At 41.1% G+C, this 24,121-nt stretch overlaps 1 protein-coding gene across 9 annotated transcripts in view; it reads left to right on the top strand.

Moving 5' to 3' along the window:
• Positions 1-18,761, top strand: part of LOC117361055 (zinc finger protein 34-like) — a 156,173-nt gene extending 137,412 nt beyond the window's left edge. For 5 of the 9 annotated variants that reach the window (XM_033945868.1, XM_033945871.1, XM_033945866.1 and 2 more), the window contains 2 exons: positions 4,002-4,671; positions 5,180-10,484. In XM_033945868.1, coding sequence (XP_033801759.1) covers positions 4,002-4,671; positions 5,180-5,240 — 731 coding nt within the window. In that variant the 3' untranslated portion in view covers positions 5,241-10,484. Of the gene's footprint in view, positions 1-4,001; positions 10,485-15,412 lie in introns of those variants that run through there. The other 4 variants (XR_004539583.1, XR_004539582.1, XM_033945872.1 and 1 more) reach the window with 4 other exon arrangements.
• Positions 18,762-24,121: the final 5,360 nt, after the last annotated feature.

The following is a 24,121-nucleotide window of genomic DNA, read 5'->3' as shown; positions in this document are numbered from 1 at the left end:
CAACGCCAGCAACTAGTCCACACTTCAGAGCAATTTTGGAACTCTTTTTCTGGAATGATCATCAGAGCTGTCGTCATATTACCCTTGATGTCCTGAATGTCATAATAATATCTTCCTTTCAATATTTCCTTTATCTTTGGGTAAAGAAAAAAGTCATTGGGGGCCAGATCAGGTGAGTAGGGAGGGTGTTTCAATACAGTTTTTTGTTTACCGACTAAAAACTCCCTAACTGACAGTGCCATGTGAGCTGATGCAAGAGCCACAAAGGACCATTTTTGCATACACCTTTCTCATGCCAAGATTTTCAGTTAAGATTTTCCTAACTGTTTCTCTATCGATGTTTACTTGGTCTGTTATGCAGAACACCATGATCAGGTAATTCTCCTGGCATCGATGTCCCTGGTGTGCAGATCTAGTTTGGCTGCAGCGGTACAGGTGCCTGAGGTTGCAGCCATATTCAGACCTTCTGTCGCAGGGGCCAATTGTATTGGAAAGTCCACATTGTTTTGGGCTTATGGCTGGCTTTTGAGTGCACAGCCCTAGAGCACAAAGGTTTTTCAGAGACATATTACTATCCTCCTACGAGCTAAAAAGCCAGCTAAAAAGCCACAGCTTTTGCTAAGGCATGGAAGACGTCTCAGCACTGGTGTACGGTGCAGATGATTGAGCCTTCTGAGGCCCCAATTTCATCAGTCTTGGTGTTACTTCAAGACAGGCTCCAGCAGGGCCTTGCAATTGGTTTGCTCAAGGTTCAGGTGGCAAGTCTCTCATGCTTTCAACAAAGAGGAAAAAAAGAAATCCCTGGCATCTCAATATAGCCAGATTCCTGAAGGGAGCGTTGCATTTGCATCCTCCCATGCGATGGCCATTTCCAACAAGGAATCTTAGCACTGTCCTGTGGGCCCTTTGTGGGGCTCTGTATGGACCCTTGCAGGAGGCGTCACTAATGGATATCACCATGAAGATGAGATGGTCTTTCTGGTAGTTGTCTCCTTGGCAAGAAGGGTGTTGGAACTTCAGGCTCTCTCATGAAGGTTTACGGAGGTTGGAGTGTCTCTGCCCACCGTGCCTTCCTTTCTGCCGAAAGTGGTGTTGGCATTCCATGTAAATAAGGAAGTCCGGCTACCCCCATTTTTGGCTACAGGTGGGAAACAGCAGGATAAGAATTTGGTTTTGCTAGATGTCAGTTTTCCATTACCTTGAGGTGATCTAGAAAACGTACTTCATATACTGTTTTAAAAGTATTTCCCTGTAACTTTGTGTCCCCTAATCTTTGTAATTTTTGAAGGAGTAAAAAATCGATCCACTTGTACCAGTTTATTGTTTATTTAGTTATTTGATTAAACGCTTTATTGATTCTACAAAGCGTTGTACAGAGTAAAAAAAATTTTTCCTTTAGACAAACAATATTACAATTAATACATACTTTCTAAAAACTACAAAGCGAACAATAATACATGCAAAGTTATTATGGACGAACGAACAAAAGACACACAAGGTAAAGAGGGAGGAAGTACAATAGCTATAGTAAATGGAAGAAACATTAATGGCAAGTACAAAAGGGCAGGGAGTTAAAAAAAAAAACAAAAACTAAAATAAAACATCAGTTAAAATCAACTTTGAAATAAAATAAAACTTCAGTTAAAAGCATCTTTAAAAAGGAAGCATTTTAAGTTGCTTTTGAATGTTTTTAAATTATTTTCCTTTTTTAAATAAAGCGGAAGAGAGTTCCAAATCGTTGGGGCTGTTACAGAAAAAATGGTAGTACGGCGTGTGCCAATTATTTTTAATGAAGGGATATTAAGATTAAATTGGGATATGGATCTCAAAGATCTCGGTGGGTCATAAGGGATCAATAATCTGTCGATAAAAGCTGGAGAATTAGTTTGCATGGTTTTGAATGTCAGAAGAGCTATTTTATAAGTTATCCTATGTGAAATTGGCAACCAGTGGGCATCTTTTAGCAGAGGGGTAACATGATCGTACTTTGATGCTCTTGAAATTAACTTAATGGCCGTATTTTGAATTAACTGCAGACGTTTCAGGTCCTTGTGATATATTCCTTTTAAGAGTGAATTACAATAGTCTATTTTTGAGATTACAAGTGAATGAATCAGAACGTTAAGGGAACTGGTGTCAAGAAGAGGGGCCAGTGATCGAATCATTCTTAGTTTGTAAAAGCAGTTTTTAACCACTCAGGATTTTGTAGACTTCAATCATATCTCTCCTCAGCTATCTTTTTTCCAAGTTGAAGAGCCCTAACCACTTTAGTTTTCCTCATATGAGAGAAGTTCCATCCCCTTTATCGTCTTGGTCGTCTTTCTTTGAACTTTTTCTAATTCCGCTGTATCTTTTTTGAGATATGGCGACCAGAACTGAATGCAGTACTCAAGGTGAGGTTGCACCATGGAGCAATACAGAGGTATTATAATATTCGTAGTCTTTTCTAATAGTCCCTAGTATTTTGTTTGCTTTATTGGCACATTTGGTGGAAGGTTTCAGCATATTATCTATGATGACACCTATATCTTTTTCTTGGGCGCTAACCCATAAGTTGGTAACTATGATTTGAATAATTATTCACAATGTGCATTACTTTGCATTTGTCCACAATAAATTTCATCTGCCATTTGGATGCCCAGTCTTCCATTTCCTAAGGTCTGTCTGCAATTTTTCATGGTCTGCATACATTTTAACAACTTTGAATAGTTTAGTGTCATCTGCAAATTTAATAACGCGTTCTAATTTCCAGATCATTTATAAATATGTTAAAAGGTACTGGTCCCAGTACAGATCCCCCAGTGGCACTCCACTATTTGCCTTCCTCCATTTATACAAGCTCCCAACTATGAAGGGACTTGAATCCTTAATCTTCCGATCCGAAGTCAGATGCCTTACCCATTAGGCCATATGGCCAAGCTACACAAATCTTTTCAGCAGTTTATTCTTATTTAGTAATGATCTCAATAGCTGCAATATATCTGAATCTCTTACAATAGATTTTCTGCCTTTTTAATTACTTAAAATTAAAAATCAGACAAGTCAGTTAAAAATTAATGTAGCCCCCCTTTATTGGTATTTTGTTCATGAGCAGATAAAGTGCTAAAAAAAATTTCTAAAGCACCTTCTTGTTAACCATTAATCTTAGCATACAACTTTTGAATACTATCCAAGCATTTCTAACTTTTTGAGAGGACAGGGATAAATGAGTGATTACAAACATAAGGTGTCAGGGATACGGTGAGGATTGTAGAGAGACAGGTGTCAGCAATAAGGAGGTGCGATTAGGAGGCTAGGCATACAGTATTGAAGGATGGAGGCACTGAGCAATGAAAGGGGATGGTAAAGGGGAAGGATTGGATGAACAAGAGAAACAGTAATTGAGAAGGACAGTTTGAGAGACTGATGGAATTTGAGGATTGATTTGTAGCTTCATTATGTTTAAAATGTTAAATATTTTGTAACAATGTAGACAAGAAGTAATCAAAATGAAATTTAGAAAAAAAAATTATGACAGCACTCAACACAAGATATAGGAAAGTGTCAGAGAGGGGAGGGTTCCAAGAGATTTCCTGTTGTGGAGCAGAGTGTACACACATTCTGGGTCAGGGTTATGAAGGTGCCCTTATTACAGAAGTTGAGCAGTTTGCATGTTAGCACTGGCATTTAAAGCTTGAGCAGTCATTGGTAGGCTTCTGATGAAATATTTGAGGTTTGTCAGTAGAAATTTCTGTTAATCAGAACACTGCTGTGCAGATTCTAGCCAGAACTTTATCCAGTCATCAGCATAAACAGCGGGAAAGTAGACCCTGGGAAAAGATTATTAAAATAAACATGGTTGTATAACCTAATTGATACATAAGGACAGAACTAAAGGAAAATTAGGAATAAGATTAAAGGGACACTGCAGGATTAAGAAACAGGCTAGTTAATGATTGGCAGTATCTAGCTAATCTTACTGTGTTAAGTATTATGTCTAAACTCTTATTTTATTTTGGCAGGAGATGAACTAATGAATGCAAATAGAGAGATGCCTGTAGCTTATTATACTGAAAAACTGAAAATGCAAGAGATGATACCAGGAAAAACCCAGGAGAATGTGTTGCCACCTTCTGACAATCTAAAAACTCTTTCGGCACTTCCATTGCCTATGTCCACTGACAGTGAGAATGGGTCCATGTTTTGGAATCAAAGCAACCCCTTCATTCAGCACAGAATCTATCCTGGAGAGAGACGATACACCTGCTCAGAGTGTGAGAAAAGCTTCCGTGACAGTTCGCATCTTATTAAACATGAAAGAAGCCATAGAGTGGTGAGACCATATCTGTGTCTTTCATGTGAGAAAAGTTTTATCAAGAAGGCACATCTTATTGCACACCAAAAAGTTCACACAGGAGAGAGACCTTACAACTGTCCTTTGTGTAAAAAAACATTCAGTCGCAAGGCACATCTTATCAGGCACCAGATTGTCCACACAGGTGAAAGACCTTTTCTTTGTACTGAATGTGGGAAATGTTTCAGCCGGAAGTCACATTTAATAGAACACCAAGTAACACATACGGGGGAGAGACCATTTACATGTGCTGAGTGTGGAAATTCCTTCAGTGTTAAGTCACACCTTATCAGACACCAAAAAATCCACATGAGAGAAAGACACAGACGTGGAGAGAGGTGATATTAAGTTAATTGCACAGATTCTTTTCACTTAAAAAATATTTTTATGCAATTAAAAGTTTTGCTCTCTGGGCTATCTTCTTTGTTAAGCATGAATGGGTCACAGCAAAGCATTTTGATTGCATTCCTGGAGCCTATGTCCTTATTTGACTGGATCTGTATAAGATACATTCTAACTTAAGAGTCCAAGACCAGCAGCACTACTCTGGCACTGTGACTACTGGAGACTCATCATAAACTGATGTGTAGAATAGGCTGGTATAACTGTAAATCAGATGAGTGCACTTTTCATGGAACTCTGCATAATGCATGTCCTTTGTTTTCTACTAGAAAAAAACACTGCATTCAAATATTTTTCTTGCAGTCTTGACTCTTGTCAGAGCTGGATTATGTTAACAAACTACGGGAGGAGGCAAAGTATGGTACATGTAAGGACTGTGTGAGCAGTGCATAAGAGAATCAAAAGTAGGCATTAATGTATCTTATTCCCCTGCTTGCATTACAGTGCTGTTGTGTGGCCTCAGTTCCAGCATTTAGTGACAAAAGAGACCGTTTCCTGCCTTTGACACCTTGAAGCATGATAGCTCAGGTGAATGCTGTATAACACAATCTCTAGAAGGTGAGAACTGACAGGGCTTACAGTGTGGTAGAGTGCTTTACAGCACAGATGGAATAGGCCAAAGGGTATACATTTTTTTCTTTTCATTTGTACTGTTGGAGAAATTGCTTAACAACTTTGTGATTGAACATAGAGTGTAAGCTCTTTGGAGCAGGGATATTTTAACCATTTTATCTTGTATAGTGCTGTATATGCTGGCAGCACTTTGTAAATAAATATTGATACTAAGTATTACTCTTTGGTGATGCCATTAGGCTTAGATAAATTGTGCAACAATTTTAATCAAGGGAAAGTTAACACATACAAGGAGAGCCATTCTTGAGTAGTGACACTAATGAACTCCAGGAGGAGGTGCTTAGGTATAGTACAGAACTGTGCTCTTTCCAGCTCATTTAGTACAACAGATACTACTACTGTGAGATTCACTTTTCAATAAAATGAGACAATGAAAATAGATGGGAAATGGAAAGCGATCATGAATTAAAGGTTAGGAAAGGAGATCAGGATTGTGGAAGCTTTAGATATTTATACCATAAGGGGAGACAATCTAGATTAGAGGAAAAAAAAGAACTGTATAGAGAAATAAGCAAGGTTAGAAGGGAAAACAGATGTTTTAAAGTGGTAAGAAATAGGAAGAAAAGGGCAAGAACAGAAAGAAGGTAGATTCAGATAGGAAAGAAGATTTGAGTAAACATGTATTTATAATTGTAAAATAAACATAGGCAGGTCTAAGGAAAGTATCAGCAAATAATGATAAAAATTAGATTTTTCCTTAGTACCCTTGCAGATCAGTCCAGATACATGAGTTTATGCTCTCCTACGACTGAGAGCTACTGACTCAGTGACATTTGTATATATAAATATCCTGTGCCTCCAGTAGACAGAGAGTAGTTCTCACTCTCCAGCAGACAATGAGTAACATCCTGTGCAATCTGGAGATTGCAGACTGCCTGAGGATTTTGTTTTTGTGGCCCCTCAGTATATTTAAAAATATGTATATGTTATGTTTGTTTATTTATTGAGGACTTGACATGCTGCATTTCAGTGCTGGAATCAAAGCAAATAATCGAAAAGGGAAAAAAGAACTACAATTTAATTGATAGGACAGATGATAGTTAAGCTAGAAGGGTAAAAATCAAAGAAGGAAGAAAGAGGTGAGCTGCAAGCTAAACCTTAATAATAAATTAATAGAAGTGTAAAATTCCAGGGTTTGTTTGCCCACTCTGGAAGAGCCTTGAAGGTGCCATACTCTATTTTCTGAGTCCATCCCCTCCCCCAGGATTATTCATCTTCTGGGCACTCCAGGTGACATGTCTATTATCCCCACATCTTTTGGGATTGTTAACTTCAAAATGTGGGGCATTTTGCTGTTGTCATTGGGGGAGGAGAGAGATTCAGATTAGTCTGGCAGGCACTTATTAGGCAGTTGGAGCAATTGCATGGCTGCACTACCAGGTGGCTACAAATGGAAGTTGTCATATTTGTACAAAGAAATGTGGGGGATCAATTACTGCAGACATTAGGACTGGCACATTTGGTGAAAGAGTGTCTGCATTCAGCTGAGGTAGCTGGAGGTTGATGTAAGGAAACTTCCCAGCATGGAGACCCAATTTTGGTGGGAAGTCCACCATTTTGGCTTCAGTGGCATGTCTTGTCTCCAGTTCTGAGCAGCAAATGCACAGCCCTTTAACCCTAGATTTGTGTTGTTGATGCACAAAGTGTTTTATCTCATGAAGGGGCAGTTGGAGAAGGATCCCCCAGGGCCTCAAGCAGTGCTCCTGCAGACAATGGAAAAGCTAAGAAACTTGAGGTTTATATTAGAAGAAACCTGGGAGGTGTTTGGTTGGTGGGATCAGAGGACTGTGTTGAACTTGAGGAACAGCTACCCAATAGCCATGCAAATGGCCAAGAGGAGTAGTGGAAGCAGGAGGGAAGTGCCTTTGGGAGAGGGTGCAATGATTAGTATGGATTTTTCAGAAAGGCAGAATTGTTCTCCTTAATTGCTCGTGTACTCTTGGCTCTTAAGATTTGTGAAGACCAACTGCACAAGGAAGTGCAAAGGAGTAGGATGTGGTCTTACATGATACTAGGAGCCAGCCAAGACCTCACTTACAGGGCAATCAAGGAGATGATGATAACAAAACAGGATATCCCAGATTTGCAACATAAGGTCCCAAGATCCATAGCTAGGTTGTACCCATTTCTAATGACAGAGGGAAACCTGAAAGTGTACTTGCTGGTATCTGCAGTTATGAGGAATACGACTGTCCTGTACAGAAGGTATAACAACTCTTAAGATCCCCAGGACCAGGAAATGGAGGTCTTGTTGAAACAGGCCTTTGAAATGGAATCAGATCTACAGTCAGTGGTCTGTGAAGGCTATGTTGTTCATGCTCATTTCTTCTGAACAGAGCAGTTGCCTGACCATTCCTTTGAAGAGACTTCAATGGAAGTTTTGGGAGCAACATGGTTTTACTAGTGCGCATCTGTGTTCTTTAGAGCCCTATGGACTACTCTTTTAGGAAATTATCCAAGCCTTTTTAAAACCCTGCTAAACTAAATGATTTCACCATATTCTCTGGCAATGAATTCCAGAGTTTAATGTCATTTTGTGTGAAGAAATATTTTCTCCAATTTGTTTTAAATCTACTTAGTAGCTTCATCGAAGTCGTCTCAAATCTATTATCTTCTTTGTCGCCCTTCTCTAGCATTTCTAATTCTGTTATATCTTTTTGAGATACGGTGACCAGAATTGCACACAGTATTCAAGTTACGGTCGTATCATATCCATTCTACCTGCTCACAGAAAGTATCTTCACTTTCACATTGGTTTTCAAGACTTTCAATACAAGGTCTTAAGCTTCAGATTGGCTGTTGCCCCTCTTGTCTTCATGAAATGCCTAGTGGTAACAGCAGCCCTTCACTCATGGGGTTTCATGTGTTTACCTATTGAGACTAGTTGATCAAGGCTTCATCATCGCTTCTAGCTCAGCATGCCATCAGCTCAACAGTTCATCTGCTGAAGTTGTTGGGATTTGTTATCAAGTATTAAATATCACATCTACAGTATGCCCATCTCAGATGCTAGAGTTCATAGGGGCTGCTGACACTATTCAGGGTCAAGATTTTCAACTGCAACAGAGAGTTGACAAGCTGATTCACCTGTGTCATACAAACTCCACCCTTCCATGCATAACTGCATGTCAGATGCTGCACCTTTTGGGACACATGGTGTCCACAGAACGTCACACCATTTGCACATCTTCACCTCAGTATCCCTTCAATGTTGGAAGGTTCATTACAACTTTACTTGTGGTCTTCTCTTTCAGTCCCCTTACCATCAGAAACACTTAACCACAGATGCTTCAATATTAGGGTTGGCTGCCCATCTGGATGCCTCCACACTCAAAGGATATGGTCTCACTATGAGCAAACTCTCTATATCAATCTCTTCAATTGGCAACGCTCTCTGGACATTCCAAAACTGACTCCTCCAACAAATGGTCCTTGTTTGAACAGACAATCAAGTTGCCATGTTCTATCTGAACAAGCAAGGAGGCATGGGCTCTCACCTCCTCTGCATGGAAGCAATCTAGATTTGGACTTGGGTGACTGCTCACGACATTCTTCTCAGGGCAGTTTTTGTAGCAGGCAAGCAGAATGTATTAGCAGACAAATTGAGCAGACTCCTTTAATCTCAGAAATGGTCTCGCAGCACAACCATCTTACATCAAATTTTCTCCAAATGGGGAATTCCAGAAACAGATCTCTCTGTTTCCCCCACCCCCACTCCCTCATAACAACAAATTTACGCTCTTCTGTTTCAGACTCTATGCTCTAATCACCTGGCGTCAGAGGTTTTCCTCATTCACTGGGGAAACAAATTCCTCTTTGCATTTTCTGTACTGCCTTTTATCAAGAGGACTCTACTTAAGCTTTGCCAGGATTGGGACAACATGATCCTCTTAGCATCTCGTTGGCCATGTCAGCCATAGTTCTCACTCCTCCTAGATCCCTTGACCCCGGAATCATGCCTGTTGCAACTGTTCCCACTGCTACTAACACAGAACTAGGGATCCCTCCTTTGTCTCAACCTTTGATCATTAGCACTAGGGATCCCTCCTTTGTCTCAACCCTTGATCATTAGCACTAACAGCATAGTTTCTTTCACCGAGCATGTAAATGCTTTCTGCCTCTTTGCTGCAGTTTGTGTTACTGAAGCATCCCAAAAACATTCCACAGTATGCACTACATTCTCTTAAACCTATCACATGTCCACTTCATTCCATCCTGGACTATTTTCTTCACCTCTCTAACTCGGGTCTAAAAACCAACTCAGATTGAGTTCATCTCAGTGCATTTCACTCCCTTGGACAAGAAATCTCTATCTATTCATCCCTTAATATCCAGGTTTGTGAAAGGACTTTGCCACACCAAATCACCTATTAAGCCTCTTCCTATTGCTTGGGATCTTAACGTTGCACTCTCTACCCTTATGAAAGCACTTTGAGCCATTTACAACTTGCTTTCTCAGTCTTCTCACTTGTAAAGTAATTTTCCTCATTGTCCTCACATTTGCACACCATGTGAGTGAACTTGTCTGATTCTCCCTACACAAGATTCTACCACAACAGTGTAGTGCTTCAAACTCATCCAAAATTTCCCCAAAGATTTATTAGAATTCCATATCAACCACTCCATAATTTTGCCTGTTTTCTTTTCAAAACCACATTCCCATTCTGGGGAAGCAACTCTTCATACCTGAACTGCAAATGTGCTCTAGCATACTACCTAGACCTGTCTAATCCTCATAGAAAATCCTCCCAGCTCTTTGTGGCTAACAGACTCTTGAGTTCTTGTTACCAAGAGAACTATCTCCACTTGACTGATTGAGTAGCTCCTTTGCATGTACTTAGGCTGGGCTGATGATGCAGGGTCATGTAACAACCCACAGTGTCTGATCTATGTCTGCCTCGGTAGCTCATTTCTGCGCTGCATCTATTGAGGATATCTGCAAAGCGGCTACTTTGTGCTCAACCACCTTTACTTCTCACTACTTTTTAGAGCACAACTCCTGAAGAGACGGTCAATTTGAGCAAGATGTTCTATAAATTTTTTTTACTTCTTGACCACCATCTTTCCCTCCCAACTCTCTTGGATTTTCAATGTATATTCAATGTTTAACCTCTTCCAGAGACTTGATCCTAGCAGCTTGGGAGTCCCACATGTGAGAATATAAAGCCAGCATGTCCTTGGAGAAAGCAAATACCTATAGTAGATGTTCTCTGAGTACAGCAAGATGTTCTCTGAGTACAGCAGGCATGTAGTCTCACAACCTGTCCACCTCTTATAGTTGGCTTTTTAGAATTGTTACTGAGCTGATGATCCCATGAGCTGATGCTGGGCGGGAGGGCACCAGCACATGCATAGTATGGGCACTGCCTTAAGAAATTTAAAGTGACAGTGCACTTGGTAGTATCCATGCCAGGTTCTGTGGATCATGTCATCCACGTGTGAGAATATATGCCTGATGTCCTCAGAGAACACCTCTACAGGTAAATAACTTTGCTTTATTGTCCTTCTAGTAGGTGTTCAGAAACTAAGGAAGAGTTTTATGATTTTCTAACCCATTATGCTGGCAGTTACAATCATGTTTTATTAATTGGAAATATAAAGTTAAACATAGAGGATTCATTGGATATAAAGTTTAACAATCTATTTGATTTTTAGAATCTTAACTTTGCTTGGCTGAATCTTGAAATATCTCATAGAAAAGGTTATTACTTAGATTTGATTGCCACACACATATCAGTGCCAATCATTTTCTATTAGATTTTGTTATTAATTGGAAAGAAAAAGGAAACAAGTATTCTTCAGTTAAGGTTGCTCTCCTCTCCAGAGGCAAATTTGATAAAAATAATTTTGGAACAGATTTAACTCTGTTTTCAGAAAAGAAAATCTGGTTTGATTGACAATTGGAATACCATAAGCAAGGACATGCTAGATGGGGTTATTCTACTGAATAAGAAATTTAGGATGAAATGGAAATCTAACCCATGGGTTGATGTGAAGAATTGCTAATGCAGAAACAGCTCTGTTGTAATCTTGAGAGGAATAGGAGAAAATCTAGGTCAGAACCTATACAATCAGATTGGAAAGTTTCTATTAAACAATATACATAGTTGTTAGAAGAAAAAAGTTTATTACAGATAATTGAAAGTAATATGATAATCAAATTAAAACTTTAAAATTGTTCTTTTTCGTAAAGATCCTACAGAGCTATTACATAATGCCGATACACTTCCCCCTCCGTATTTGTGGTTTCATTAACCGCAGTTTCGATTATTTGCAGATTTTTGTTCCCTGGCTCCGCCCCCAAATTTACATCACTGCTCCCAGTGTTGCACAGAGGAAATTGCTGCTCCCCTCAGCCATCTTTCTTCCAACTGAAGTTCTGAAAAGTAGACTGTTGGATCATAACCCCTGTACTGTCCGATTGTCTCTAGCTGCCAGCGAAACTGTGTTCAATTTAGATCGATACTTCGGGTGTTCAGGGTACTCACATGGAACGGTCTAGAGGCAAGACTGTTGGATAGCAGAAGGGAGCGGATAATACCTCAAAACCTTGATGTGCCTTGTGTTCCAGCTATTGGATTTCATCAGCAAGCTAAGTCTGCTTTAAGTTACAGCGCCGCAGGTTATTCGCGGTTCTAAAATCTTTTTTAGGGCATTTTTACAGAAAACCCACAAATAACATAGGAAAAGTTATTCACAGTTTTTCACTATTCGCAGCTATGTTCCACCCGCATCCACCGCAAATACGGAGGGAGAAGTATATTAATGATCCAACTGCAGAAATGTTGGCCTCGTATTTAGAGGAAAGAAACTTGGAAACAGTTTTTATCCTTTCAGCTGAGATTTTATTTTGATCTGATGTCTACTAATGTTGTTTAAATTTCAACTGACAATTTGTGGTTTTCAGGATATCCACAATGAATATGTATGAGATGGATTTGCATGCACTGCCTTCTTGAGATGAAAATCTTATCTAATGAAAATTTATTGTGGATATCCTGAAAACCTGACCTGCCTGTGTTCTAGACAGTAGGATTATTTCCCTATAGCTGCATGCTGCTGCAGAAGGAATCCACTCCAGATTTTTCACTCTACCTCTGTTATACTTCATTGGGCTCTCTAGCTCCACCTTCAGTTCTTCTTCACGCATTCTTGCAGGAGTGTGTGTTCTACTTTCCCCATTTTAATATTTTAATTTGAGGTAATTTAGTGCTTGGAGTGAATTTGAAGCTCTGCCTGCTTGAGAATTTACAAACTTTGATCTGTAGCTGACAGACCAATCCCACTGGTACCTGTTAGCCAGCCTACATAGTTTCTCTGGAGCTCAGGGCCGTCCCTTCTGTGGTCTCACCTGTTAATCAGGGTTGAGCGCAGGCTGTTAGGCGCCCTTAGGAGGCTTGTAGGATCTCTTGCAGGGTGCTGGCTGCTTCATCGCACCTCCATCTGTACCTGGTTCGCATCTGTACCTGGTCTGCAAAGATGAAGGTTTAGTCAGACATAGGAGTCCGACTGGAAGTCTGAAAATCAGCTTTCCAGAACCATTCCCAGCATTGTGGTAGTGAAATTTCTCACCCAGCTACTGAAAGGTTGCAGCACAGCTTCTCTCAGGTCACAGTGAGTGCACAGGCTGACAGCTGGCCCAGAACTTCCTCTCCGACGTCAGTATTTACAGTGTGGGGGGGGGGGGAAGCTGTGGGCCCGGCGCTTGTGCACGCCTGGCCTGGCATCGGGGAAGCAGGGTAGAACAGAACACAAAGGCAATGCAAGTCTATAGCGGAGCCCAGGATGGGTTCCGCAATCGACTTGCATTGCCTTTGCGATCTACTGGTCGATCGTGATCGACCTTTTGGGCACCCCTGTTCTAGACTCCCTCCCAGTCCTTCCTGCGCTTGTCTACTGTTTCAATCTGTTTTATGCTTCTCTAAGCTGACTCCTTGGATGCTTGTCAGCTATTGTGGGCTGGGAAGAATTTGTATATATATTTTAATTTTAGGGAGTAGTTTCTGAGCTCCTTTTGAAGCCAGTGTTGGTGGTTAATGGTACTTACTAGTTACGTTTGAGTAGAACAATTAGTTTAAGCCTGTTGCTGCAGGTGCTTCACGTGTATTGGGTGGCTTTACTTGCTAACTGATGGTGGACCTAGAGAGCCCTGTGAAGTATAATAGAGGTAGAGTGAAAAATACAAAGTGGATTCCTTCTACAGTAGCACACGGCTATAGGGAAATAACCCTACTGTCTTTTTATATTCCACTTACACCTATTTTCAAAAAATTCAAAGTAGGTTCCAATGATCTAGGGAATTAAACATAGCCACCATTCCTTTTTTCAGTAAGATCATGGAGGGTCTATTGGTTGATCAACTTGTGAACTATTTGCACAATTATAATCTGCATCATTTTCAATCTGACTTTTGTAAGTATTACAGTAGGGAGACAGTATTGGGGTTCCTAGTTAGCAGAAGAAAGACACTGTGAACATATATAAAGCTATTTTTATGCAATTTGATCTATTGTCAATACTGAGTTTGGAATTGAAGGCAGTGTGCTCCATTGTTTTAATAATAATAATAATAGCTTTATTTATATCCTGTCATACCTTTTCAGTTCAAGACAGTGTGCAATAATATCAGAGTACATTGAGCTTACCATGCGAATAGGTAGGCATAGATTTTACAGCATTAGTTTAAAGTGGGAACATACAAGTAGAGCTTACAGCAATGAAAGAAGATACAGCAATGGATTAAGAGAGGTGCTTTTGATTGCATCATTAGTTTAGGAACAAGCAGAGGTTACATCATTGGATTTGGCGTGGGGTTGTACAAGCTGTGGAGATTACACAAATTGGGATTGTAAAAGTTCCTGGGGGGGGGGGGCGCATTGCATAGGTAGTGATTCCTAAACTAGATCCTATAAAATGAAATTCTATGGTTCATTTTCAGACTTGTGGAAGGCCTGCTGTTTTGGCACTCAGGAATTACCATTTTCCCCTACTCTGTTTAATATACTCATGAGTTCTTTAGATAGGGTGCTTGAGCAAGCTGGATATAGAGCTTCTTTATCTATGTCGACAACATTACAGTTGTGCTCTCCATTTTGTAATCATAAGAACATAAGAATAACCATACTGGGGTCAGACCAATGGTCTAATCTAGTATGGCTATTTGGGTTGCCACTATTTGGGTTTCTGCCAGGTCACAAGTACCTACCTGACAGAAACCCAAATAGTAAAAACATTCTATGCTACCAATGCCAAGGCAAGCATTGGCTTCCCCCATGTCTGTCTCAATAGCAGACTAAGGACTTTTCCTCCAGGAACTTTGCCCAAACCTTTTTTTTTTACACCCAGCTACATTAACTGCTGTGATAATGGCAGAGGTGAAAAAGATATAACAGCAGAGGTAACATTGATTAGAATAAATGATTGCTTAAACTTGTTGGATAAATGGATCCTTAGACTTTTTTAAAAAAAACTCAGTAAGGACAAAACCAAAGTTTTATTGATTGGATAGCCTGACAATGTCTGGAATGATAATATATTAAGACTAGACAACTCTACTTTTGAATTTGAGTCTGGTTTTAAAATATTAGGCATTCTCTCCTGAATTGCAACTGAATGCCCTGAAGAAATTATGAAGACTAAGAAGTTACCTTAATGTGCCTACTTCTGATTAGTTGTGCAAAAGACTACTTTTATCCAAACTAGATTATTGTAATGTCATCTACGTGGGAAGTCATAAATATCTTGTCAAAAAATTACAAATAATTTAGAATTCAGCTCCCAGATTGATATATTCTGTGCACAGTTTTGATAGTGACCCCATTGATTATAGAGCTTCACTGACTACCCATAGAGATGTATTTCCAATTTAAATTATGCTCAATGATTTTTAATATAATTTATGGTAGGGTACCTCTGTACATGTTAGACATGATATGCTTCCCAAATGGAAATAGGTTTGAGTTGTTACAGATTACTTTATTATTGCATTTCCATCACCCTATACAATTGCATTCTGAGAGAATTTTTTTCATTTTTATTTCTAAGGTAATGTCATCATAGCAGCTGTGTTTTGGAGACAGACAGTTGGTTAGTCGGCTCAAAGTGATGTAAAGAGAAGCCATCAGCCAGGTTGCTTTTATCCAGGAGCTCTGTTGAATGGTCAACAGATTCATGAGCAAACTAGCCCCATCGCAGGCAATAGAGTATTTGGGAGCTCATTGCAACACACATAAAGGGAGAGTTTCTAATTCAAGACAAAATGAAGTTCCATTATCAAGTCAGAAATTTTTCAAGAAACTGAAACCAACATTTATTTATAAGTTTTAGGATCAAAGACAGCCACCGCGTGGATCTCATTCCCTGGGCCATAGATCACATGTGTCCATTGCAGAGGATGCTGTTATCCTAGTGGTCATCTCAGAGTCAGGACTGAGAAGTGCTCTGTTGTGGTAGGGCAGGACTTTATTCCACAGCACAGAATGACGCTGGAGGCACCAGGGTAGATTCTGGTGATGATGTGCCAACAGCTGGGTGCTTACTGCTTAAGTCATATATACCAGGGCCATTGGTTGCTAATAGAGACCTCATTGCAAATCAAGTTTTGAATGCCAGGATTATTTGGTTGGCTGTGCAAGCCTTTTGACTGCTGGTGTAGAACAGAGCAGTCAGAATGATGTGGGACACTGACAGCAGTGGCCTGTTTCACACTTGGCAAGACAGAACCAGGAGCCAGCAGGAGGTGGGAGAGAGGGTTTTTTTTTGTTTGGGGAGAATAATGTTTTCTGGAGTTGGTGGTACATGTTTGGAAAATAAGTAGATTTTTTTAAAGCAAGAAATTCTTGGATCTAGGAGAGAATTATCTGCCAGACAAGTTTTGCTCTCATAGTTTATCAGTGGGCATGGCCAGTGGTGGCCCTGATAATGACATTTGATAATGCAGAGGTGCCTAGATTCTTCAGTCAAATAAAGGACAGAGGCTGATCAGCATAGAAGTATTGGTATAACATTGGCTGTGGACCAGACTGTTATATGTCTTTCCCCCATGGCCTCTGTTGTGCAGGGTCATTCAAATGATAGGCATGCTGGTCTGGTTGTCCTGGTAATTCTGGATTGGCCCAGATAATCCCATGGTATGAAGATCTCATGAGGCTCAGTGCCCAAAATCCCATTAGTTTTTCTGAAGCTGGAGGTTCTGCTGGTGCAAGAGCAGATTTGGCTGTCTTATCCATTTCCATTCCATCTTATGTCATGGTTCTTGAGAAGGCAAGGCACAAAAAGGCTATATAGACAAATATTTTACATTCCAGGAAGACATGCATTTTAGCTTATATCAGACTTATAGCAAGTTTTTGAAGAAAGGTATGAAGAATTCAGATGATACTGTGATAGGTGGTGTTTTATGACATCTTTAGATTTTTTGCAAGTTGATTTGGAGAAAGGGATATCTTTAACCTCTTTAAAGGTACTGATCTTGACCATAACTTGTCCTGTGACTCCAGTTTTGAAGGTGCATTTGACCAGGAGTCAAGTTGCTTTCAATGGAGCATAGGTTCCACCACATAAAATTTTCAGAATGGCCATTTGGTCATCATTAAACTTAAAATTTGTGTGTCATTACAGGATAAACTTGCAAAGTCCCTCAGTAAGCAGGTCTAGTATGCTGACTAGTCTGGTCCCTTCCCTTATTAGGGAGCATAGATTTGGTACTTCCTGTGTCTGGACTGGTCTGGAGGGATGCTAGGAAAGGAAAATTTATCTAATCTAATCTTCTATTTCTGCATCGCACATACCTAGGCAGGCTCATTTTCTTTCTATTGCCCTTATCTGCTGAGCTGGGCAAGAGGAAGAATGAGTTTGGTCGATTTCTTCATCTGGGAGGGGTGTTTCTGGTTGCTGTAGTCTGAAGTTTATTTTACTTCTAGCACTTACAGTTTGTTGGTTCCCCTGGTTATTAAGGAATGTTTCACATTTTGCTGTGGTGTTGAAACACTGACAGTTTGCTGGCTACACAGGATACTATATGCAGTAATGTCATTGAGTCAGTAGTTCACAGTTTCCATTTGCTGGTAGGAGAGCATAACACATGCCTCTGGACTGGTCTGGAGTGATTAAAAGAAAGAAAATTAGCAAATAAGATCTAATTTTTTCCTTTTCTCTTATGATTTCAATAAGTGGCTCTGGACACCTCATTGCTTGACAAGTGAAACAGAAAGGAAAAGGAACTCAGATGCAATAATTGATTATCTCCTTTTTTAACATGCTCAGGCTGTGAGAAAATAAGGTATCTGGCCCTATGCAATGTTACTTGGCACCAGAGAAAATATATTGGTCATCAACTTTGTAGCCTAGTTTTATAAACCATCACTTTCTCTCAGCCAGACCTACTTTGGTTGTAAACAACAACCATGTAAGAAAATACTTCCCTTCAAAGGGGAGCAGCAGTAATGCTTTGTAAGAGAAAACTGTTGTATATTTCTGTACACTTCATTTTGCCTAGTTCCAGTAAATACTTCTTATAGCTTGTTGCTGTACTGTTCCATCCTTGCCTCTACAAGGAAGGGTAAGAATGGCCCTAGGCTTTTTATCCCAAAAGCAGTTTACCACCTGTTTACCTTATAAAACAGTATTTGAATTTCAGTGGTTGTTTGGAATGAAAGGCTTTGTGTCACTTCTATCACCAAAAGGTATGCACCCAATGTATCAAAAGTAGGGTTAGAGCAGTGCCAGGGTGCATAGGGAAAGGTAAAACTAGTGATGATACTTTCAGTGGACACAGTGATCCAGATAAAGCTATACCTGGCAAAATTATGCAGACAGAAGAGAGGCAGTCCAGAGACAGGCTACCAAGTTTGAGTTGGGATTTCAGGACCTAAATATATATGCTAGTGTGGTAGGGGGATTGTTGACAGATATTTAGATATCTGAAAAGCAAATGTTTTTCATTGGGGAAAAAAAACATGCTAGAACAAATAATAATAAAAGGCTTAGACTTGAGTAACATGAGAAAATTTTCATAGAATGGGTGATAATACATGGAATTATGTCCCAGTGGAGTCAGAAATATTAACAGAATTTAGTACCAGTCCTTAAATTGTGAAAAAGTAAATGGAGTGCAAGAGAAGAGGAAAGCTAATATTGAGTGGACAACTTGAATGGGGTAATTCATCTTATCTGCTTTCATTTGCTATGTTACTACATCTATAATTGAGGACCGTGGTACACTGCAGAAGGTAAATTGTCATATATGATGGATGTCATCTGCTGGAATATTCAGTTTTTGTATTTCAGATGTATGTACTGTGCTAGGGGCTACAGATACTGACTTTGGCATAAATAAGAAAGATTTTCTGAGTAAATAGCTTAAAGAAATAAACTTTGTCTTTTTTTAAATTGTTTTGGAAGTCACTGGCTGTCATTCAAGTTTGTCTCATACAGTGCATCAATGACATTTTCTTCTAGCTATAATACTGTATTACATGCTTTCTGAATTTTGCCCTTCATGTGTGCTGATTGCTTTCTACATAGACAATCAGGATGAACTGTTCCATCTACAGGTGACAACACTGTATAGTGCTCTTGTCAGAATTTGCCAGCTTATTGGCTAGAGCACTGCTGTTCAGTTACCTCAAGAAACATCCAGCCAGTCATTTTCTCAGGATATCTACAATGAATATGCATGAAGTAGATTTGCTTGCACTGCCTACTTGGTATACAGATCTGTTGCACTGCTTTCTTGGTGTGCAAATCTAGCTTATGCATATTCATTGTGGATATCCTGAAAATCTGATTGGATGTGCATCCTGATGACTGGGTTAAACTACTGCCATCACACACTAAGATAAAGCTTTCAAATTCAGGGCCTGTCTAAAATTTCCCTCCTGGAACTAGGTAACTTGGCAGTTCTCTATCTCTAAATAATAAACCATTCCATTTGAAGCATGTGCTTGCTTAGTTCCCATGCTCACCCACAAACTGTTACTGCTGCCACACCCATAGCTAGGCTCTGCATTTTTTACCTGCTGCTTCTGGAGAGGTGAAATGTTAGTGAAAGGCCATAAATGAAAACCTGAGTAAGGATGTAAATCTAATGACCATAAGTGTTGGAGCTGCTCTGTATGTTTTATTATGATGGAGGACAATACTTTTTATTCTCATTAGCCTAAGAAAAACTATGATTTGAGGGATACTTCATCATGAGTATCAACAGGCATGGCATATTTAATCCATTGGGCAGATGTCAAGAGTAATCAAAACACCGTTCTTGTTTGAGGTTGGGTAAGGTGGAAGCCCCCTTGGTAGAGCACTGTTTGCAGCATGCCCTCACTTTTGATCCCCTCCATTGTACAATGTTGGAACAAATCAACAATGTCGGGGAGATTTGAAAAGAACTCTAAACTAAACTAAACCTTAAGTTTGTATACCGCATCATCTCCACGGAAGTAGAGCTCGACACGGTTTACAGGAATTACTAAAGAAAGGAACTCCAATGGGAGGAAGGAGGGCTTGGTAAAAAGGAAGGAAGGATGGGGACTAAGTAGAGTGGAGAGGGAGGGAGTGGTTACATTTTAGAGAAAAGCCAAGTTTTCAAATGTTTTCTGAAACGGAGTGAGGGCGAACTTCGAAGAGGGGCAGATAAGCTGTTCCATAGCTCGGTGATCCTGAAGAGGAGGGATGTTCCAAGTCTTCCTGTATGGGAGATGCCCTTCAAAGAGGGGAATGACAGTATGAGTTTTTGAGTGGATCTGGTGGAGTTAGGATTCGGGGAGAGCCAAGATAGTGGAAACAGGGGAGGAAGGATGCCGTTTAGAGACTTGAAGGCTAGGCAGGCGCATTTGTAGTGAACCCTGAGGAGCACTGGGAGTCAGTGAAGCTTAGACAGAAGCGGGGAGACGTGGTCGAATTTGCTTTTTGCGAAGATTAATTTAGCCGCGGTGTTCTGAATCCGATGAAGCCTGAGAAGACTTTTCTTTGTTAGGCTTAAGTAAATGGAGTTGCAGTAGTCCAGTCTAGAAAGAATAATGGATTGAATGAGGATAGCAAAGTGTTGTTGGTGGAAGCAGGATCTGACTTTCCTTAGCATGTGAAGGTTGAAAAAGCATTTTTTTACTAAGGAGTTAAGGTGATCGTTGAAGGACAGTGTAGAGTCGATGATGATTCCCAGAACTTTGCTTGAGTGCTCAAGCTGCAGTTTGGTGCCAGAGGATAATGGGATGACGGTGGGCAGCTGATCCAATTTTGGGCCTAGCCAGAGTAGTTTAGTTTTGGTTTCATTAAGTTTCATTTGAACGGTGAGAGCCCAGGATTGGAGATTCGTTATACAAGAGGAGATGTTGTCAGAGAGGTTGGTGAGGTTGGGATCAGTCTCAAGGAGGACAAGGATGTCGTCGGCGTAAGTGTAAAGTGTCTCAGAGGGGGATAGTTGGAGGAGTTTCAGGGAAGACATATAAACATTGAAAAGAATCGGGGATAGAGGTGAACCCTGAGGAACTCCACAAATCGGTTTCCAAGGGGAGGATGAGGTACCGTTCATGTTAACGAAGTAGGAGCGCGAACGTAGGAACTTCGAGAACCAGTCTAAGACTGTGGAGTGTATGCCAATTTCCGAAAGTTGGAGGATAAGAATGTCATGATGGACAATGTCGAAGGCTGCAGAAAGATCAAATTGAAGAAGGACAGCGAACTTGTTGCAAGAGTGAAGATGTTGGACTTTAGAAATTAAAGAGGCCAGAAGGGATTCAGTGCTAAAGTTGGGTCTGAAGCCATGTTGGTAGGGTAGAAGAATGGAGAATCTCTCAAGATAGGATGAGAGTTGGGTAGCTATGATGGACTCCAGCATCTTGGTCAGAAGAGGAATGTTAGCTATTGGGCGGTAGCTGGACGGTGTGGAGGGGTTTAGATCAGCTTTTTTCAGTAGGGGGGATAATGCAATGTGTCCCATTTCTACAGAAAAAAGGCCTGAGAGTAGGGCGGAATTTATAAGTTTGGTGAGAGATGAGATGGCTTGTGTGGGAATATTTTCGTATAAGTAGGAGGGGAAGGGATCCAAGGTACAGTTGCAGGATTTTAATTTGAGGCAGAGTTTGGAAACTTGGGAGTCGGAGACGGGATCGAAGGCGGTCCAGGATCTATCGGCTGGGATATGGTTGGCTTCGGATGGATTAGTGTTGGAGGCGGCGAGCACCAGAGAGTTGTAGGAGGGTGTTGGAGGGAAGGAGCATCTTAAGGTGGTGACTTTCTCATTGAAAAATTTAGCTAGTTCATCGGCAGATGGGGAGGAGGGGTGTGTGGCGGGATCGTGTTTGGAGGATATGGAACGCCAAATGTTGAACAGTGTATTGCTTTGGTTGTTGGATCTGGAGATTTTGTTGCCGTAGTAGTTCTTCCTTGATTTTTTTAATTCAGTGTTGTAGAATTTAATATTCACCCTCCAGGTCTGTCTGTCGGAGGGGGATTTAGATTTTTTCCATTTGCGTTCCAGTATTCGACATTTTTGTTTTAGTTGTCTGTGGTATGGAAGGTACCAGGGGGCCTTGTGGGGGTAGGAGACAGTTTTGGTGGATAGAGGAGCAAGGGAGTGGTAGGTGGTTTCTGAGAGGGTGATCCAATTAAGCCAGTTGGATTCAGGGCTTGGAGGATTGGGAGTGGTGGAAAGTAGGTTGAGGAGTTTGTTCCAGAACAGGTTGCTCGCAATTTTTTTGCGGAAGGTAATGGGATTGGGGGTGTGTGGTGGTGGTTCGAGGTGGGACATGAAAATGGGGAGGCAGAAAGCTCCTAGGAAGTGGTCGGACCAGGGGACAGGTTCCCAGCGAGTGTCGTCAACCGAAGTTTTGTAGTCGGTGAGGTCGAGGAAGCTGATGATGTCTAAAGTATGCCCCTTTTCATGGGTTGGGAAGAGAGCCGGGTGTGGGAATCCTAAAGAGATGAGGAAGTTGTTGAGATCAATAGCATCCTTGTTGGTGGTGTCGTTTATGTGAAGATTAATATCTCCAATGGTTAGTAGTCTTTGAAATTTAAGGAAGGCGTTGGTGATAGTCTCAAGGACGAGGTCAGAGGATTTGTTCCAGGGGGATGGTGGACGATATAAAAGCAGGATACCCAGTGGGTGAGGATGGAGTTCGTCATTGACGGAGGCTAACATGTATTCTAGGGAGGCATGGCTACCCTTTTCTAAAAGTTGGACGTCGAAGAATGATTTGTGGAGGAGTGCCAGGCCACCACCTTTACGAATAATTCTGGGGGAGAAGAGGCCTTGGTAACCGTGGGAACAGAGTTCGTTTTGAGAGATTAGGTCGTCTTTTGTGGTCCATGATTCAGTGATGAATAGGAATTCGGGATTGAGATCTTCGAGAAGGTCCTTCAGAATTTGGGTTTTGTTGCAAAACGGGACTGGGGTGAGAGAGTCTGAGGCGTGGTTGGGAGGTATGGCAGGGGAGATGGGCTTTAAGGAGGCGTGATTGATTCTTCGGGGGATTTTTTTGGGGGATGACTTCTGGTGCGCAAAAGCGTGGGGATTATGGCACCAGGGCAGGTGGGATTGACAATAGTGGGGTTCAGTGAGTTAGGAGGGGGAGGTTTCAGGCAGAAGGAGATATTGGAGGATGAGCAGAGAAGGAGGAGAAGGATCCATGGGTGTGGTTTCATGGTGGGGTTTGGTAGAGCCTTGTTGGGCAGAGCCGGACAATTGAGGAGAATTAGAACAATTAAATATAATCTGGTGAATCTGGTGAACAGTTGAATAAAATATGGAGGTCTTTAACACACTTAAAAACAGGAGGAGGGATCGGTGGTCTTAAGCAGGACTTAAACAATAGAATAGCAGAGCAATTATACAGTTGAATAGAAACTGAAGAACTTTGGCAATTTTAACACTAACTAGAATCTAGAGGGTCTTAGTCGGACTCAAAAACAGTTAAGTAGGAATTGTCGGGATGGAGCTTGTCAATGAAGTCAGGATTGGTGGTTGAAACGGCAAGAACCTAGCCGGGCAGAGGAAGTAGGGACAGGATGGAGAGAGGCTTCCTCCTTTCTCTGTCTGAAAGACCCTGACAGCAGGGGGAGCGGAGATGCCGTGGTTTCGGGGGCGGAGCAGGGCTCCCACGCGGCCCGAGATCGCCGGTTCATCAAAGGCAGCTCCCGGTGGCAGAGGAGCTGCTTTTAAGAGGAGAGCAGAGTCGCTGGGGTTTCAGGGGCGGAGCAGGGCTCCCACGCGGCCCGAGATCGCCGGTTCAGCAAAGGCAGCTCCCGGTGGCAGAGGAGCTGCTTTTAAGAGGAGAGCAGAGTCGCTGGGGTTTCGGGGGTGGAGTAGAGCTCCCACGCGGCCCGAGATTGCCGGTTCAGCAAAGGCAGCTCCCGGTGGCAGAGGAGCTGCTTTTAAGAGGAGAGAAGATTTGATAGAAGATTTGGACTGTTTGTTCCTGTTGATGGAAGATGGCCGATATTTGAACATGGAAGCTACAATATCAGATAAGTAGTTTTTTTCTAACTAATGATAGTGGTTATATGCCCCTGCCTTTGCGTGCTTTGAGCAGTAGAAGGGTGCTGTACAACTGATGTCTTTTTTTTCTCCACATGTTTTAGAATAGCGGTTGTTCAGTTTCAGTGTGGTCATTAGATTTACTATTTGTGGTGGTTGATAATACTGTGACCTTTGTGTGCCTGTAAGACCTTTGTGTGCCTGTAGAAGCCAAGTAAATGAAAGTCTACAATAGGTGGTCCCACAAATATGTTTGCCTAAGGCCCAGTAAAATGTTAATC

The sequence above is a fragment of the Geotrypetes seraphini genome, chromosome 5, assembly GCF_902459505.1.
Source record: "Geotrypetes seraphini chromosome 5, aGeoSer1.1, whole genome shotgun sequence".
Taxonomy (NCBI): domain Eukaryota; kingdom Metazoa; phylum Chordata; class Amphibia; order Gymnophiona; family Dermophiidae; genus Geotrypetes; species Geotrypetes seraphini.
Note: the sequence above shows the minus strand (reverse complement) of the source record. Positions and strands in the feature narration are given on the sequence as shown.